The sequence below is a fragment of the Mustela erminea genome, chromosome 7 (assembly GCF_009829155.1).
Source record: "Mustela erminea isolate mMusErm1 chromosome 7, mMusErm1.Pri, whole genome shotgun sequence".
Classification (NCBI taxonomy): Eukaryota; Metazoa; Chordata; class Mammalia; order Carnivora; family Mustelidae; genus Mustela; species Mustela erminea.
In genome coordinates this window covers 137099500-137117720 of record NC_045620.1, presented here as the reverse complement: position 1 = coordinate 137117720, position 18221 = coordinate 137099500, and the positions used below count along the sequence as shown (strand labels likewise).

Below are 18221 nucleotides of genomic sequence, written 5' to 3'. Positions count from 1 at the left end.
TCTCTCAAGGCTATTACTTGAGAACATTTTGCTAGCGTTACGTGAAAACACACAACGAACTCAGACTTACTGTGACCCAAGACCTGTCTGAGTGAAATGTTAAAATGTTGGAGCTCATGTGAAGCAATTGCTTCTAGCTAGTACAGCGGTGAGCACGTTTCGAGATACGATCAGAAGGGGAGCTTCCCGCCTCGTTTGTCGTTTTGAAATGCATTCAGGGAGGACGCGCAGGAGGAGGACCCAGCTCCCTGGTCCTCTGACAGCACCTCGTTCCTAATCAGTCTAAGTTGTAAGCATTGTCTCTGTTGTGTCTTAGAACGTCCCCTCTCACATTCCGGCCGTGATCTTTCATTAAAGTGGAAGTAGCTAACACAATGTCACGTTAGCTTCAGGCATCGCAAGCTTGATTTTCATCTCCTCTGCCACTCCTCCAGTTGGGGTCTTTGCCAAGGAGACTGTGGGCTTGTTTTTCTTTCTGACTGCCCAATTTTCATGTCGGAGACTCCAGAGGCCCATGGGGGCCGCCACTGCAGGGGGCTGCCCCCTTGCACGCCCCACTGTGCTACACCCGTGCTTCTGGCTAAGCCACGGAGTCAGAAGGCAGGTGTTTCCCTCCCTGTTCCTCGCTCCTGAAGTTCCTGCCATCCAGGGGCAGTATCTGTGACCTCCTAGGTTCTTTATCCTTGGGACAACAGGTCGGATGAATGCTGAAGTCAGGTCTTGTCCTGTGTGGCGTTGGTGATTTCTGCCAGAGTAAAGCCCAGACAGATGAACCCACTTGCTGAGCTGATCCATCAGTAGGCAGACCTGACCCGGGCCAAGGACTCTCCACCAGACGGATGTGCTGCTGCAGGGGTGTGGCTGGAGCGCGAGCCTGGACAGGCGCTTGGTAGAAGCCGGAACCCTGACTCTCTTGCATGCTTCTCCAGGAGCACCATGTTTAAAAAGAAAAGTGCCTTTTTAAAAAAGTCTTGGGCTTTTTTATAAGCAGAGCTACTGGGGACCTGCTTCCTTTATCTAGGGTTAATGTGTCTCTGGGAGATGGGAGCTGAGAGTATTTTCTTCTGCTATGCAAGAAAGTAGGCCACTGGCCTTGCTCGAAAGCCTGTGCTGTACACAGACATGTGTGTGTAAAACATTAGATACGGTGTATCAGAGAGATAGTATATAGGTGAGGTACGCCCCATGTATATTAATATATATGTGATCCATAGCCTTAGATGTCAGTACTGACATGCTTCCCCCGAAGAAGAGCTCTCTTTTCCCAGTGTGGATTTTCTTCCTGATCGATTCCTGTCTTGTACACCGGCTGGCGGAACTCGGCCCGGTGATGGGAGTGTCGGTGCCAGCCCACGAGAAGAGCCCCGCGGCTGTATTCGCAGGGTTTGAGGGGTCCTGGCGGCACGGGAAGGGTGTTTGCCTTCGGCAGGCGGGGACAGACGCTTTGCCCTTTCCCTCTCCGATAGGGAATCTCTCCCCCAGGAACAGGCAGTGTCTGTCACAGCTCCATGAGGACAAAAGTCCCGCAACTGAAGCCATTACCATGGAAACCTTCACTAGGTCTCCTTGGCCTCTGCTCCGCTGTGTAATTGGGTCTCTGACGATGAGGCCGCCGCGCAGCTGCATTTGCTGTGTGAGGACAGTAACTGGGAGGCCGGGCTCGGCCGCGAGGTGTGTGAGGGCCGCAGCCCGCCCTGACGCCTCCGGACCCCTCACAGCAGAGGCGGGGAGAGAACCCGCAGGGTGTGGGAGGGCAGCAGGCTCACTGCCGCCCCGGCCGGACCAGCATGAACCACAGGGTCCCGGTGGGAAGAGCAGAGCAGGCGCAGGCGCTCTCCCCACGTGCCCTGGGGTGGTTCGTGTGCTACGTGACCTGCTTGGCCCTTCTGCAGGTTCTCTGCTCATAGGGGACCCCAGAATCTAGTGGGGTGGAGCTGCCCCCGCCAGACTACTCACTAGCGCCAAAGACAGGGAGCCGTGCGGGGACCGTCAGGAGGAGCTCAATGAGACTGGGGAGGGGAGGGGTCACCCGCCTCGCCTTTGTCCCCCAGGGTGGGGACCTCCATGGGGGGGCTAGTCTCCCTCCTCCTTCTTCCGGTCCCCTCAGCTCAGGGGAGCTCCTCACACATGTGCCTCAGAGGTGACCACTACGTTGCCCCACAGAACCACTCCCCGCCCTGATCTCATGGCCATAGACATTTCTAGAAAAGCAGCTGATGACAAGAACCAATTCTCCTCATTCACTCACCATTAGGAACCTCTTGAAGAGTGTACATTACTGTAATGAAGTTCAGCTAAAAAGTAGCACATTTTCCTGGATTCCAGAGTCCCTTCATATTAGCAGGTTCTACTATATCCTCCCTAGACTTACCAACTGGATAGTTTCCTGCCATTGATTAATTCTCCCTTCCAAATAACAGGTCAGGGGAGGAGTTAGGTTAGAGCGGGAGTGGGCCAGCCATGACCAGAGGCCCAGAGTGGCCCGGCCCACAGCCTGGCGTTGTAAATAAAGTTTTATTGGAACAGCCATTTGCGGATCAGCATGGCTGCTTTTGGCTACAGTAGCAGAGCGGAGTCATTGGAGACAGACCACACGACTCTCGAAGACTAAAATATACTCACTGTCTGCTCCTTTGCAGAGAATGTTTGCTCATTCCTGGAATAGAAGACCGTTTTCAGGGTTGTACCTGACACAGCTTATTCCTAGAGGCCTGAATCCGGCTTCTCGTTTAATTGGGGAACATGGCACACCTACGCGTGTCCTGTGGCAGCCCGAGTAGGTGAAGTCTGGGCGCACTTCCAGCCCCGTCCAGCCCCCAGGCGGCTGTAGGTCCCAGTGTGCGCACGTCCTGTCCGCGATGCAGGTGAACTTAACCCACCCCTGGCTGTCGGTCAGTCACACGGCCAGGAAGCTCCCAAGTCCTTTCATTGCCTTCCAAGTTTCCCTGGCAGAACCCAGTGGTCTCCGGTTACTTCCCCAGAGCTGTGGCTGGAAAGCTTAGAAACCAGTGGCCTACTTGAAGGCCTTTGAAAATAGCCCTCCGGCCTGTGGTAGGTTTTTGGCAGAGCCTCAGCGTTCTGTGTGGTTTCCTGTCAGGTCCTCCCTGCCGCTGCCCCTCCCTGAGGACTCGGCGTTACCCCGACAGGCTGTGAATGAAGCAATCACCCAGGTTCCCGAGGAAGGGTAGCTCGGGCCCGAGTGGGAGTGGAAACAGGAGGGTCTCCTGCTTTTCAGAATAAAATCTGTCACTGTAATGGGGCTTCTTAACATCTTGGTCTCCAGCTGGAGAGGCAACCTGACCATTTCACACAGTAGTTCATGGCTTAGATTTAAATTTGGGAGAAGGGACAGCCTTAGGCAAATGAGCCCTTTGATGAGAAGAATTTGGCCATGTTCCTTCCCTCCTTTCTTTCTGTGCTCCTTACCAAATGTTGCCCAAGGACCCACTGCCCACCTTGCCCTGGGCCAGGTTGTGAGGCCACAAAACCAAAGACACAGGCCTGACTTCAGGAAGCTGCATCCTGGGGAGGTGGACCAGGAAGTGGACCGTGGCCTGTGGGCACTCAGAGAGAACCCAGACCAACCATTGGTGTGTGTGTGGTGGGGGGGGGGGGTTGCTACCCAGGAGCCACAGGCAGCAGCATTACTAAAGGCCTCTGGGTGTGTTTTGGGAGGGATTGAAAGTGGGAAGCATCTGGAGGGGTGGACTAAGAGCCAGACAGGCACCGGGTCATGAGGGACATGGAAAGACTGCAGGGTCTGGACATTCCCTCCCTATTAAAAATGTGAAGCCACACGCTGCTGTGATCCCTCAGTCCGAACACCCCCGAGAGCCTCCGTGTGCAGATGTTGACTTGCCCATTTTTGTCTCCCTGTGCCAGAAGTGCTCCTGGACCCCTGTCGGACTTGGTGCCCGGCGTCCACCTGCCAAGCTGTGTGCCAGCTCCAGGACATGGGCCTGCAGAGCCCACAGCTGGTGCAGTGCAAAGCCTGTGCCATGGAATTCTGCTCTGCCTGCAAAGCCAGCTGGCACCCTGGCCAAGGCTGCCCGGAGACCATGCCGATCACCTTCCTTCCCGGAGAGACCAGGTACCCTCTGCCCAGTTACAGTGGAAGGCCTGGGCAGAGGGCTGGGGAGAAGGAAGGGAAGGAAGCCACATCTCCTTGAATGGGGCTCCAGAGGACGTGACTGCTTCTGGATCAGTCTCTTCCTCTTGAGCCTCGTTTAATAAACCTGGGTGGGTGGGCGAGTGGGTTGATTATTTCTGAGAACTGACTATGTGTCAGGTACCGTGCAGAGCAGTGGCACAGTAAGCCAGCACTGTCTGCCCAGGAAGCAGACACACGCAGCCTGTCTGGAAGGACAAACGTAGAGACAGTTTCTTACCATGAGGAGTTTGAAGTCCTATGGTACCTAAAGTTGTCCAAGACCCCCCCGTGTGTACGGTGATCTGAGACAGGGGGCACAGTGACAGGGTAGGTGGTCAGCGGTTGCAGATACCAAAGGGATTACCAAAAATAGGTTTCCAGGCGTCTGGGAGCAAGGGGCTGCACTTCCCTAGCAGAGCGGGCCGACGGGAAGATGGGGGAGGGCGGGGAAACAGACTGCATCTCCCCCCTCTTGTCCCCTGGTCAGACCCTGAGGCCGAAGCCCAGAGAGACACGGCAGCATCAGTGTATGTACCCTGAAATTAAGTCGGATGAGTCATAAGCAGTTGGTAATACTCAGCAATTGATGTCCTGTAAAGTCTGTAGCACAGATGGTTCCCCAAGATGGTGTTGGCCCTGTGCCTGTTGAGGCTGTGTTCTTGATCGAGGGGCTCCCACTGGCCACCCAAAGGTGTGGTCACCAGCTGCTCCCTGTTTTCCTCTCCCCCCTGCTGCCGCTCCCCCACTGCCCACAGCTGCACCTGCACGGAGAACCTCTCGGCCCATCCTTCCTCTCCCGGGTCAGCACGTTTGTACCTGTGCCTGCGTGCCCCCCAGCCCCCTCTTTCCCTGGAGACCCCTCACCACGGGCGAAGATGGGCTCACATCCCTTCTTCCTCAAGCTACCCCATTCCCAGGGCAGGGCTGCTGACCGCACCTGTGTGCCCCCACCAGATCTGTATTGATCAGAACGCCAGGCACATTCTGCTGGAGCTCACCTGCGTGTGTAGCTGATTCCCCCACTAAGCTGAGCTCCCCACCTCACGGCCTGGGCTTGCGGGGACTTTGTCACCCCAGATCTTGGCATCCAGCCGGCACTCGGATGCTGGAATGAACCGCTTCCTCCTTTTCCATGCAGTAGGGTTGCGTTACGTTCTTTCTTCCCTCAGCCCATGTTCCCGTCCAGCACCTGACCAGCTCCGATGACTGCGGTGTGTCTGCCCTGGGCCGATGGCGAGGAAGCGGTCGAAGATGCCCTAATCTACTTTCCTAAATTTGAGTTTATAATAGTAACGGTTGTTATTAATAATAATTTGAAATGTAATTCAGGTGCCTGGAGGTGTTTGGAAACCATCGTCCATACCACGTGAATTTCTAGGCACCCGCGCCACACCAGAACTTACGTATTTCCGCTGTTCCCATTGAGACGTTTCCCTGAGACCCGGTCTTCATCCTCTGCTGATAACGCTGTCCCCGTTCCTGCAATTTCCCTCCAAATGAGCTTATGACTCACATGAGGAAATTAGTTCCATTACTTTAGGGTCACAACTGGCTTTCAGACTGAAGCAGTGTTATCTAACCCGATAGGCAGCCTCGGTCTCTGGGTTTGGTGCCCGTGACTGTTGGGCACGTTGCAGCAATCCGGAGGGCACAGCTCGTGTTTGCGCAGAGCTGACTGTGTTCCCTGGGCCCGCTGGAGGCCCTTGAGTGTGACCGCCCTGGCTCAGTTCAAGCCTATCCTGTGCAGCCTGGTTGCTGTGTGTTTTGTCTTCATATTGGACAAGAATCAGAGCAGGAGAGACTGTTACCTTTCAGGGGGACTAGAATAAGAGCTGTCGCTTACTGAGTGCCCACTGCCTGCCCGCCGGGCTCTGGGTGTGTGTACCACGTGCACAGAAACCCTTTCCGGCCCCACTGCACCCCGAGGTGGAGGCCGAGAGCCTCGCCTAGAGCAGGGGACACACTCACGCTGCTGAAACCCGAGCCACATGGTCAGGACCTGTCTCTAGACCCCGTGCTCCTCACTGTGAGGACACGCTGCCGCCTTTGGGGATGTCCCCACTGGTCACCAGCTGCTAGTGACCAGCACACAACCACATTCAGCGGGATCCCACGCCTCACTGAGGAGGAACCCCTCCTAATTATCCGATAGCTCATACTATAGGCAAACGATTTGAATCGTTATGTTTACTCTGATGCTTGTGGAAGGTCCCTCCTCCAGAATGTAGTCCAAATGCCAGAATCTGCTCCCTGTCCGTGAGCATATGCTCCAGAAGGCATTACGTTCTAGAAGGCTGCTCACTCCAGTGGGAGATCATTTTTCTCCTACGGATGTTGGACTGATGCAGTGAGCTCAAATAATACAACAAATGCATTCCCACAGTCAGTGATAACTGCTTGTAGCAGCTGACCACTTTTTCTTCCAGATGTTTCCATGCATGTTTTTTTAGCTTTCTCTTTAAATTTAATGGCATGGGATGAACATTCTTCTGGGGTCATACCAAAATGTCTCTGTCCTCTCTTTACTAGCAACATAGAATGATTGATGTCGTTTATGGCCAAGTTCACCCGTGCACGATGCGACAGTGTGTTCCTGTCCCATGTGTTGTTCCAGCGTGCCCACACTGAGAGGCCCGAGGCCCGGTGCGGCTGTTACAGCCAGTCTGTGTCACGCCAGCCGTGACCCCGGGCTTATAGCCCGTCACGCCAACCACTGCAGACCTCACCAGACTTCTCAGGAAAGTGACTCTGTAAAGACAGGCCCAGTAGATCTGACTCATCGATGAGCACAGATTTTTAACATTTATTAATTTTTTCCTGATAATAGCAAAGTACGTAAAAATTCTCATCGATCCTTTGGAAATTAGACAAATACATGAATAAAGACATAAAATTTGACCATCATCCCATGACGCAGACACCTTCTTTATAAACCTCTGCCATAATTTCTTTTGTCTGCACATATCTAAACCTAAGTACATACTGATAATTGCTTTTAAATCCAACTGGCTGATCCACATGTTTTTTCAGTAAATGTTTTACAGAGTCTTAGTTTCATTTTATAACATTATAATTAGAAGTCACCTGGGCCCCCTCTAGTCACACTAATGGTTGCAGCCTCGCTGATCCTGACGGCACCCCCCACCCCACCCAGCCCTGCTGAGCCTCCCACTGATGGACTCTCCCCCCACAGCTCTGCTTTCAAACTGGAGGAGGACGACGCACCCATCAAACGCTGCCCCAAGTGCAAGGTCTACATCGAGCGGGACGAGGGGTGCGCCCAGATGATGTGTAAGAACTGCAAACACGCCTTCTGCTGGTACTGCCTCGAGTCTCTGGATGTGAGTACAGCTTCGAGCTCGGCTTTGAGCTTCGGCCCGGGAGGGGGGAACACACCAGCCATTTCCTAAAGAGCTTCAGGAGTGCGTCTGGGAACAGAAGTAAGGTCTGGTGTTTCTCTATGCTTATGGAAATACGGATTCATCAGAGCCGTGGTGGGAGGAGTTCCGCGAAACAGAAGGTCAGCTCGGGCTTAGCATTCAGCCCAGGTGGATGGGGTCTTCGGGCCACAAGTTTGGTCTGTGGGGACGGTCTTGGCTCCGCCTGCTGTCACAGAATGCCAGAGACTGGGAGCTGAAACAGGACATTTATTGCTCATGCTCCAAGGCTGGGTAGCCCAAGATTAGGATCCGAGCCGATTCGGTTCTTGGCATCTGACCCAGTGCCAAGAGAGACAAGAGAAGCTTTCTCTTGGTTTACAGATGGTCACTTTCATGTGGCAGAGAGAGAGATGGGTGTCTCGCCCTCATTGTACAAGGGCACTAATCCCGTCATGGGGCGTCTGCCCATCTCATTACCTCATTTGAGCCTAATCACCTCCCAAAGATCCCACTTTAGATAGCATCCCAGGGGATGGGGGGGCGGGGCTTGGCCTCAACCTAGGAGTCTGGGGGGATGCCAATGTATAGGGATGCAAATGTGTAGTGCACCGCAGGGAGCACAGCAGGGACTGTCAGTGCACTGGGAAGGGTAAACAGAGGCACGGGACAGGGAACTGGGGTGGTGGGGACACAGCTACTCTGCTGACCTTCTGTCACCTTCACGACAGAAAAACACACACTCTGAGCCATCTGGCAGAGTGGAAGTTCCTGGCCTCATATGGCCACCTCCTTGCAAGTGTGCCCTGTGCTGAGTGCTTCTGTACCCCAGGATCTCTGCACTTCCTGCTGGGAGTGCCTGGCTCTCCCCTCTTGAAGCACCTGGTTTGTTTTTGTTTGTTTGTTTGGTTGGTTGGTTTTTTGTTTGTTTGTTTGTTTGTTTTTCTGGAGTTTCAAAGCCAGATGCACTTCTTTTCAGTTCCATAGTCTCCTTCCTCAGCCCGCTGAGGGAAATGGGCTTTTTGCCAAAGTGATGACATTCTGACTTTAGTTTTACAAGAGTTTATTTGTACCTAGGTTTTTGTTTTCGTTTTTGCTTTAAGATTTACTTATTTAGTGTAAAAAGAGAGAGTGCTTGCTGTGGGGAGGGGCAGAGGGAGAGGGAGAAAGAATCTTAAGCAGGCTCCATGCTCCCTGTGAACCCAGCACCAGGCTCTGTCTCAAGACCCTGAGATCATGACCTGAGGCAAAACCTAGAGTCAGACGCTTAACTGACTGCACCACCCAAGTGCCCCTGTACCTAGGTTTTTTAAACCACAGTTAAGTAGCAGAGATAGTCATCTGTTAAAATGACTGTGCTTAGTGACTGTCAAAGCACATCAAGTCATGTGTCCTATGTATTTTATATGTCTGTCCTATACAGCAGGACAACTCCGTCCAGTTCTTCCAAAAATAGTATTAAGCCATTAAGACCTAACTGAAATAAAGGAGGGTTGCCACAGATCCCTGCTTTACCTTTTTAGGAATTGTCCACAGCCTACCCCTGCTTCCCTCCCTCTGTGCCATCAAAGCACTTTTCAGGGGAAGTGTCCCTCCTAGGGCCCATATCAGAGCAGTCCGCTTAGCTCCTGAGGGCCAAGAAGGGGCCAGCGTCTCAGGGCTGCCAAGGTGAAGGAAGAAGGGTTCCTAACAGTGGGTCAAGTGCAGTAACTTTGAAACTTGGCCTGTTGTCTTCAGGATGGGTCTACAGATTATCAGGACGAAAGTAAATGCCTGCTTGAGATGGAGTCTCCAAGCGGTCTGTAACCTGAAGGCCACCTTTAAAGGTGTCAGCTAGATTGCTTCTTTGGGGTTGGTTTGTTTTGAGAAGTCTGTTTTTCCTTTATTAACTATAAATTACTAAAGCGACAGTAGAACCATGTATAGTTCAACAAATCTTGGGAAGATAACACCCTTTTGCTATCCTGGAGGCTTCATTATCTTATCCAAGGTCAAGTTTAAGAAATCAGTTTGGCAAGATTAATTTTCTTTATCTTACATCCAAGCAAGTGTGTTCTGTGACCTTGTGTGGTGGGAAGAGACATCTAGAAGCCTGTCTCAAGCACTCTGAAGTCCTTAGGGCCTTGGAGTTTTCAGATCTGTGTACTACATATATATACAGTATATATATGAGATAATATATGTGTGTATATATGGTCTTTCTCTACATTATATATATAGTTTTGTATCATACCATGTTCCAATTTTATGGAGAAAACTGATTTTTAAGTTAGGATGTATCATCTAGTGTCTGGTCTGTGATTTGCCACTCCTTATGACTTTTCCTAAAGGGGAGTGGAAGGAAATGTCCATTTTACTCTGTGTTGCCCAGTCTCCTTGAAGAGACTTTGGGGGGAAGTATTGGAAACAGGCTGACAGAGCAGGAGGTATAGTTTCGGGCGTGATCACTGCCCTGCGTTGATGAAGCTACAGGAACGGGAGTGGTCTTCACGGAACACAAGGCTGTCGACCCTGCTCTGGTCCCTGGAGAAGCACCCTGTCTGTCTGTCTGTCTGTCTGAGTTCTGAAGCCCTGCCATCCCTACTCTGCCTGAACTAAGGACTCGGGCACCGCCTTGCCCTTTTCCACCGTGAAAGTCATCCATCCTCAAGGCCAAGCACTTCCTGTTTGTAAACAAAGAACTGCTGAGAAATGACCCTGTGGCCTTAGAACGCAGATTCGCAGAGAAAGGGAGTCTGCTGTGGAGCGGCTCACCCAGGGCCATCACCGTGATTTAAGACAAGTGCGAACGCCTGGCTGGAGGCAGGCTGGGCTTCTAACACAGGAACGCCTGTCACTTGTCTTTTGCTTGTGCCTGTCCACTCGGCGGGGGGGTCTAGATCCTGTGCGGCTGCTTCCTCCCAGCATGTGCCTCATTCCCAGGTCTGTGCCTGTCCCGGGTCCTCAAGGGCCCGCCCTTAGCGCTCCTCCGCATCCCGTCTGGGATGCCCTCCCAGCAAGGGACACTCGCACTTTCTTTCTTTCTTCTGTTTTTTCGGGGAGTACCTAGATCATCTTTGTGGGGGTAATTGTTCAGTGCCCACCCTGTGCGATTGGCTCTACGCACCCATCGTATTTGATGCGTGCGTTCTTTCTGTGAGAGTGGGAGGTATTTCCTTCCCCATGGGGAACCCAGGAAGATTTAACAGCCTTTCCCAAAGGCACCGGAGGAGTGAGGAATGAACCCGCATCCACTCTTTCATCTTTGTCTCCGAAAAATAGCACAGTTTGGGGTTAGACTAGCGTCAGCCAGAGTTTGACTCAAAAGGCCCGAGGGGATTTATTTTTATCTTTGAAGATCTCTGTGATGGCAGCTTTCTGCTGCGTTGCATTGTTTCTGTTTCCAGCCGGGGGCTTCATGAGACCTCCCTGAACAGTAGTCAGGACAAACTGTCTCCGTACAGAAATACACCTGGATTCCTGGCAGGTCCCGGGGGCTGTTCTGCCCAAGGCCTTTGCCAATATACTTCAAGTCACGAGGAAATCATTTATATTTTGTAAAAAGCATCGTAGAGTGGAAGGTACCGTGTGAACGCGCTTCCGTTCAGCCGCGGGACTCGGAGCAGCAGCGCCCCCCGATCAGGAGGAGCTGGGGTCGCCCGGAAACATTTCCAGTTTGTTTCAGAAAACGAATTCAGAAGCTATCTGTTCGCCTACGGTGCGAAACTTTGTGATAGGCAGTCTGGGAGCGCAAGACCCAGGCACGGAGAATGAGCTAATCTCAGCGTACGATGATGCCAGCAGAAGGGAAAGCGGAACCGAGAATTCAAGGAGGGGCGCCTGGGGGGCTCAGCTGGGCTCAGTTAAGCGACTGACTCTTGGCTTCCACTCAAAGCCATGATCTCAGGATAGAGCTCAACTGTTGGGCTCTGCGCTTAGCGGGGCGTCTCTTGGAGAGCCTCCCTCTCTGTCTGCCACTCCCCCTGACTTACATGCTCTCTAGATAGACAGATAAATAAATAAATAAAATCTTAATTAGAAATTTAAGGAAGCAAGGTCCACAGTGGACAGATGTCAAAAATTGTTTCAGAGACAATGAAGCTCGGGCTGGAAGAGGCTTCCTCTTCTTTTATGCCTGGGCTTCCTCCCACCGTGCAGGGGACTCAGGGAAGGGCGGGGAGGCAGGTGGTGGCAAGCTGGGCCTTCCAGCCTCCCACAAGGCTTCCCACTGCGACCCCAGAGAGACCAGTGCTCTGTGATGCACACGGTGCAGCCTGGCACCAGGAGGAGGCCCTGGACGGTCCACAGACTTCAGGCCGGCGCCGTTCTCTGGAGGGGAGCCAGGTTCGCTGAACGCGGTCCCCCAGTCTGGTTCAAGCCAGGCTGATTTTAAGGGCCAGACTCTAGGCTGTATGCGCGGCAGCCCAGGACTCTTGGAAGAGTGACTTCCCCGCCCTCAGTAACACTGGTCCTGGTCGCTTATTTATTCCTTTCTCAGGATGAGGCTGTCTGTTTACACCGTTGGCTGAGTGAGTAAACAGCCGTCAGCCCCTCCTGGGTACTGTTTATGGAGCTGTGTCTTTGTCTGTTTAACGGGAGAGAAAATGGTACTTCCTGTTCAGAGGGCGGGGAGCGGAGGGTTTGGGTAGGAAACCCCGTTCCCGCAGGCTCAGCGGGGGCGTGCTCAGGGCTGGGGTGCCACGCACAGAGGCGGGCACGTACTTCACGCTTGTCCTCAGCTGGGGGGCCCAACTCGTAGAGCCTGGGGGCGACCGGAGGTTGGATGGGAGGAGAGAGCTCGGGGGCGTGGGGAGCAGCAGGAACAGGATGCCTCGGTGAGTCAGAACTCACTTCAGACCATCGGAGGGCCCGTAGATGGCAGGTGGTGGCCGACCCAGTTGTGCTGAGTAATGAGTCCGCTTTCGTGGTCTGAGCCGAAAGGAAGAAGCACTTCACCGGTGACAAGCCCCTCGGTAATGGAGGAGGACGAGCCAGAGATCAAGGGAATCCTCTAAGCCAGGGGTAATCCTGCGGGCAGGCGGCAGGAAGATGTGAAGCCGACTTGCTCCCGTGGAATCAAACGCAGCCAGGGCCCCCGAGCCGCTCCTGGGGTAGCGGGAGCCTGTGACCTACTTGTTCATAAGCCTCGCTTCCCAGAGATTATCTGTCTGCAAAAGCAGGAGGCGGAAATCTGGGGCAGGGCTCCCTCTAGTGCCCACAGCCGCCTCCCTCCGGGGATGCTCCCGGGACCGGGACGGTGAGGACTGAGATCCCACTGGCCGCCCAGCACCGCGGGTGTCCTTCCTCAGCCACCCACTCCCTCTCAGACCCCGACTCGCTTTGGAACTAAAGAAAGAAACTCGGCCCTGGCAGGACTCGCTCACTGTTCGGAGAAGAACCTGCCATCAGCCCTGCTCTCTCTCTCTCTCTCTCTCTCTCTCTCTCGTCTTCACAGGATGATTTCCTCCTGATCCATTACGATAAAGGACCCTGCCGGAATAAGCTGGGCCATTCCAGGGCGTCTGTCATCTGGCATCGGACACAGGTAGGAGGTGACTTTGATGTCCTGGAGAGAGACCTGGAACTTTGATGTCCTGGAGAGAGACCTGGTGCGCCAGGGCCTTGGAGACACGCCGTATGGAAAAGCAGAGCTGGTCGGCCTGGGTCGCACCTCACTTTCTTGGTCTAAGATCATGCTTACCACAGCCCTAAGGGTACCGAAAGGTTAGGTGTGCAGGGTACCCCCAGGGTAGCCCTGGCCCGAAGTGGCAGTAAGTATGCATTGTGTTTAGCACGTGAGAGCTCCTTAAGGACAGACTGGCTTCCCCGCACCTGACCCACGGCTTTGATGGTGAGCCTCTGGGTGGCTTAATCCTTGTGTGGCCCTTAATGTGGATCTTTCTCTAGTGGCCTTGGGGTAAGCAAGGTAGTCCCAGGAAAGGGGGACAGAGAGAATGGGAAAAGCCCCTCCCCGGGAGCGTCTAGGCAGCCGGCGGGGTTTCCGCAGGGCCTGTGCATCCGTGCTCCTTCACACTCGGAACTCCCAGTCTTTCCTCCCGCATGCCAGGCCCTCTTCTGGGGCTGGCGATACTCCGGGGGATAGGACCGGTGTGTCCCTGTCTTGCGGGACCCACGTTCCGTGCAGGAACAGAGATAACCAGGGGCAGGAGTCAGCGGAAGAGGAGGTGGGTACGAGGGCCTGGCCGGAAGGGCCCTTGGAGGTGGCGCCCACGGCGGGGTGCTGAGTGACGCTAGCCCTCAGAGTCAAATTCCCAGCGGCTCTCCTGGCAAAAACGGCTGTATTGGGCAATAGCATAGGAATGCCACTTGGGACAGGCGAGCTACAGCCAAACCCTAGGCAGGTCTGGAGAGCAAAGGAGAACGAGTCCCTTTGATGGAAGAAAGGGCCGCAGGGAAGGCCGCTACGGACATCGGGAGTCCTTTGGAATAAGCTGCGAGCCCCAGATGTCGTGGCTTCTCCGTGGCTGAGCTGTGAGCATCTCTCCGTGGCTGGGCTGCTCCTGGGGGAAGCGGAGGAAACCGTCCTTCCTCCTGCTGAGGAAGCAAAGGAGCCGCTAAAGTAGTATCCCCACGTGGGGCCCTGTTGGGTCTGACCCTGAGGACAGCTGAGGTCTACCTGCTGACCCCCTGATGCCATTGTAAATGAGGTTTCCTTTGGGTAATTTTCCCAGCGACGACGAGGAGGAGCTGGCTGTGGGAGTGGGGGATGGGGCAGAGGGGGGAGTCAGACAGAGAAGGGACAGTCAGGCAGAGGGGGGACAGTCAGTCAGGCAGGGGGGAAACAGGCAGGGGGGGCAGATGAGGGGAGACAGGCAGAGGGAACAGGGAGGGTTGGGGGTAGAGCCATGGGGTGATGGTCTGAGGGGACAGAGCAGGGGTGAAGCAGAGCAGTCAGAGATGGGATGAGAGGCCAGCCCGCATCTGCCCTCAGGCTCACCACCCCTGTGTGGCTGCTTGAGGCGGGTGGGGCTGCCCAGGGAGGGGTTGGAAGAGCAGGTCTCGGGGCAGAGGCCCCAGAAGTGCCTGAATCACCGTCTCTACGGCCCACGTGGTGGAGTTGCTGAGGCGCCCGGCAGGGCTGTTGGGTCCTCCTCCGGCAACTGCCCCGCAGTGACTCCCCGTTTCTAGGGGTGGTGATCGGTCACTCTGTGTCATTCGTTGACGTTACAAAGTCCCTGTGCCTTTGCTTTCCCAATTTTAGATGCAAAGTTAGATAACATTGTTTTAGGAGATTTTTTTTGGAGAATTTTAGCGTGAGTTCTCCTGATCCTTGTAGGCTGCTCCCCATATTTTTGTGGGACTAAAAGTATCACGTGCCAAGTACATTCTACCTAGAGCCCCGCCGTGAGTTTTCTCACAAGGTGTCCTGCCGTGAGCAGAAGGGTCTGTCAGGTAAAAGTTTCGCACAATTCCATTCTGTCCGAGTGACGTCACTTCGTTTATCCGGTGTCACAGGGTCTCTGTGGACACGTGGTCTTGCGATCAGGAGGCAGCCGTCGCAGGGAGGTCTGGGAGGCTCTGGCTGCAGGTGCGAGGGCTGTCCAGCTTGCCGTCCCCTGACCCCGCACAGAGTGCTCGATGGGGGCAGGAGATGCTCACTTGTCTGCGCGTCCTATGCCCCTCTCCCGTCCCTTAGACACCGTCTCTTAGACATGGTCGCTGTCTCTGGTGCTGCCCCGGGGTCCGGCGTTGGCATCCAGCGTCGGCGTCCAGCGTCAGGGGTGGAGGTCCATGACCTCCGCCCTAGATCCGTCTCCTCCCAGAGGACTCCGTTACCCCACGGGCGAGGGTCTGCTCGACACTGGCTCTTCCTTCGCTCCTGAGCAGGGAACCCTCGGGCCTCTTCCCGCGCAATGAAGGGGGAGCTCCCTTTTAGCCAAAGGTTGGCATTTAAGGGCTCCAGCGGATAACCAGGCTCTGGACGCACACCCGTGCCCGGACCTGTGTCCACGAGCACCCGCGGGGCCAGGCTGAAGGGCGGGAGCGTGCTCCAGGCAGCCCATCCTGGACGGCCCGTGCGGGGAGCCCGCCCGAGACTATGTCTCACAGAGCTCCGTGGGACGGGCACAGGCGCTGTCTCTTGTCCTAACCCAGGGTGCCCCATGCCTTCGGTTGGCAGCAGATCTCGAGACAGCTGCGTTGCTTTCGGGCCGCAGACTTTGTGCCGGTGAGACGAGGATCCGGAGTGGACTGACGGAGGGGTCACCGATGGCTTCTTATTCTGTTTATGGGGAGGTGGGACCAGCCCTTGTGACCCCAGTGATGGCGGAGCTCTCCTTGTGCACTCCCGGTCCCTCCTGTGGCCGCAGAGCCCCCTCGGCTCCCAGCTGCCACTAGCTCTCCCCATGTGGGCGACAGAACGTGTGTGAGTGGGGCTTGGATTTTCCCTTGAGGTCCCCTCCTCCTCCACGTGCCCCCCATTTTGGGACGTGCCTCTCCAGCCTCCGTGTCACTCAGACAAGAAGCCTGCGTGACCCAGACCCCCCAGTTCCTCCCGGGCTCACGCCCCTGCAGCCAGTGTGGCTCCTTTGTGTGCCCTAAACCCCACTCCCGGCCTTGCTCTCTTTCCCGCTTCCCCTCAGGCAGCACCACTGTCCAACCCTCTTGGAAATGCAGTGGTTTGCACGGCCAAGGCCGGCCATCTGCCCCGTGGCCCTCATGGCCCATCTTGCAGGTACCTCACTGTCTGGGTTCCCAGAGCACTCGTGGTGCAGAGTTGGAATGTGGGTGCCCCAGAGCCCTCGAGAGCCTGGATAGGAGTAGAGGGAGTTGAGGAGAGGTCGGTCTAGAGGGTGCGGGCAGCCCGTTGGGGGACCCCAAGAACCAGCGCATGGGATCCAAGGGTGCCGTCAGTCCCTGCGTCCGTCCCTGTGATACCTGTGTCAGCCCCCAATCCCACTCCACCCCACCTGGGGGCTTCCCGGATGCTCAGCTTTTCCTGACTCTCTTGTAATCCTGTGCTCACTTTGGCAGCACATATACATATACATATACACGTACACAGATACTCCTCCCAGGGACCTCCTTTGTTAGGGGCTGAATTAGCCTCCCCACCCCCAGAATTCACGTCTTATAGCCCAAAGCCCCAGTGCCTCTGAGCGTAACTGTATCTGGAAGCGGGTCCCTCGGAAAGGGGATGACGGCCAGGGGGCTGCTGGGCGGGCCTGATCCAGCGTGACCAGTGCCCTTCTGAGAAGATGAGGGCACAGACCAGTGCAGAGGGCCAGCCACGTGCAGAGGGTGCAACTCGCCTCAGACCCCGCACCCCCAAAGATGGTGAAAAGACAGATGTCTGTGGTGCTTGGTTCTGGTGGCCTGAGCTGATGAGAGCTTTCTAGATGGCCTTCTCTTCTGTGCACAGATGGTGGGATGGCTTAATTCAGTTGTTTTCTGCAGTCTGTGCTCCCTCCCTGGGAGGCAGTCCCTCGTATGAGCATCTGTGTGCTGATGGTCCTGAAATCTGCTGGCTCCTCCCCGAGCTCGAGACCATGGACACACCGACCGCCTCATAGATATCTTCGCGTGGGGACCCGGCCGTCGCTCTCGCTCAGAACATCTGAGTGGAACTCACCGCTCTTCTCTCGTTACCGAGGTCGCATATCTGTCCCCTCTGGCCAAACTGAGCGCAGCACTCCTGGATCCCTTCGCGTCTTGCTGACTCTGCTTTCTGGACCGTCTTCTGGCCCGAGCCTCTCCTCCCCATCCTCCCTCCCTTCCGCCTGCCTGGCCTGCTGGGACTCCCGGAGGGTCTCCGGAGGCTCTCCTGGCTCCGTCTTCCTTCCTGTGGGGCGTCCGCCAGAAAGCCCCTGGAACTCACCTGCTCCCTAGTCTCTCAACATGACCAACGGTCAGCTTCCGGGAGGTGACCCTGCGCTCCCTGGTTTGGCTCTGCCAGACTCCGCCCCGGGGTCCTGCCTGCACCAGTCCGCTTATCTGTGTTCGCTCTGCTCAGCCAGACAGTCTAAGACTCTCTCTTCTGGCCGCCTCAGCACATCCGCACCTGGCTCACGCCGCCTGGAGCTGCGGCCTCCCCAGGGAAGCCCCCGAGCTTCCCAGCACCTGTTTTCTGCATCTCACATCTGTGTCTGGGCAGTTTTCACCCCTTTGTCACAACTGGTGTCTTCCTGCTCTCGCCGCAGAACCCATTCGTGCAGAGAACAGAGAGGCGCCTAAGGAGTTCAGAGCAAACAGTATTCACCGGCAGAGGAGAGGGGCGCTATTACCGAAGGCAGGCAGGAGAGAGGTGGGGCTGTCCCCTGGCGGACATCGGCGTAGGCTCGGCTCACTGCCGGCTCTCGTACCTCCCGGAATCCCTCACCTCAAGCGCACACCCCAGCAGTGCCATGGTGGGTATTTAACTGCTGGCTCCCAGGCAGGGGACACCCCAGTCTGCAGCGCCGCGTGGTGCAAATACTCCCGCGGTGGTTCTTTCAGGCTGTCTCCGTGCTGTCCCTGCAGGGGGAACTGGGAAGAGCCATGTGAGCGGCCACAGCCCTGGGTCCCTCTCCCCTGTCACCCAGCCTCTGCCGCATCTAGCCCGTGCTGGGCAGGCACTGATGCTGGGGGCACGTGACCGGCACCAGTGAATTAAAGACGTTCTGCGCATTCACCTCACATGTCTTTGATTTTGGCGTCTTGTCCCCCAGCACCGGAGTGTGGTTTGTAGAACTCTCCGGGGGAGGTGACTCAGAGCC

The 18221-nt window shown here is 55.4% G+C and overlaps 1 protein-coding gene across 3 annotated transcripts in view; it reads left to right on the top strand.

The window, feature by feature from the left end:
• The window catches only part of RNF144A (ring finger protein 144A), a 105460-nt gene that overhangs the window by 84559 nt on the left and 2680 nt on the right, over nt 1-18221 (top strand). For all 3 annotated transcript variants that reach the window (XM_032353405.1, XM_032353404.1, XM_032353403.1), the window contains 3 exons: nt 3883-4090; nt 7344-7491; nt 12962-13051. In XM_032353405.1, the coding sequence (XP_032209296.1) occupies nt 3883-4090; nt 7344-7491; nt 12962-13051 (446 nt within the window). The remainder of the gene's footprint in view (nt 1-3882; nt 4091-7343; nt 7492-12961; nt 13052-18221) is intronic.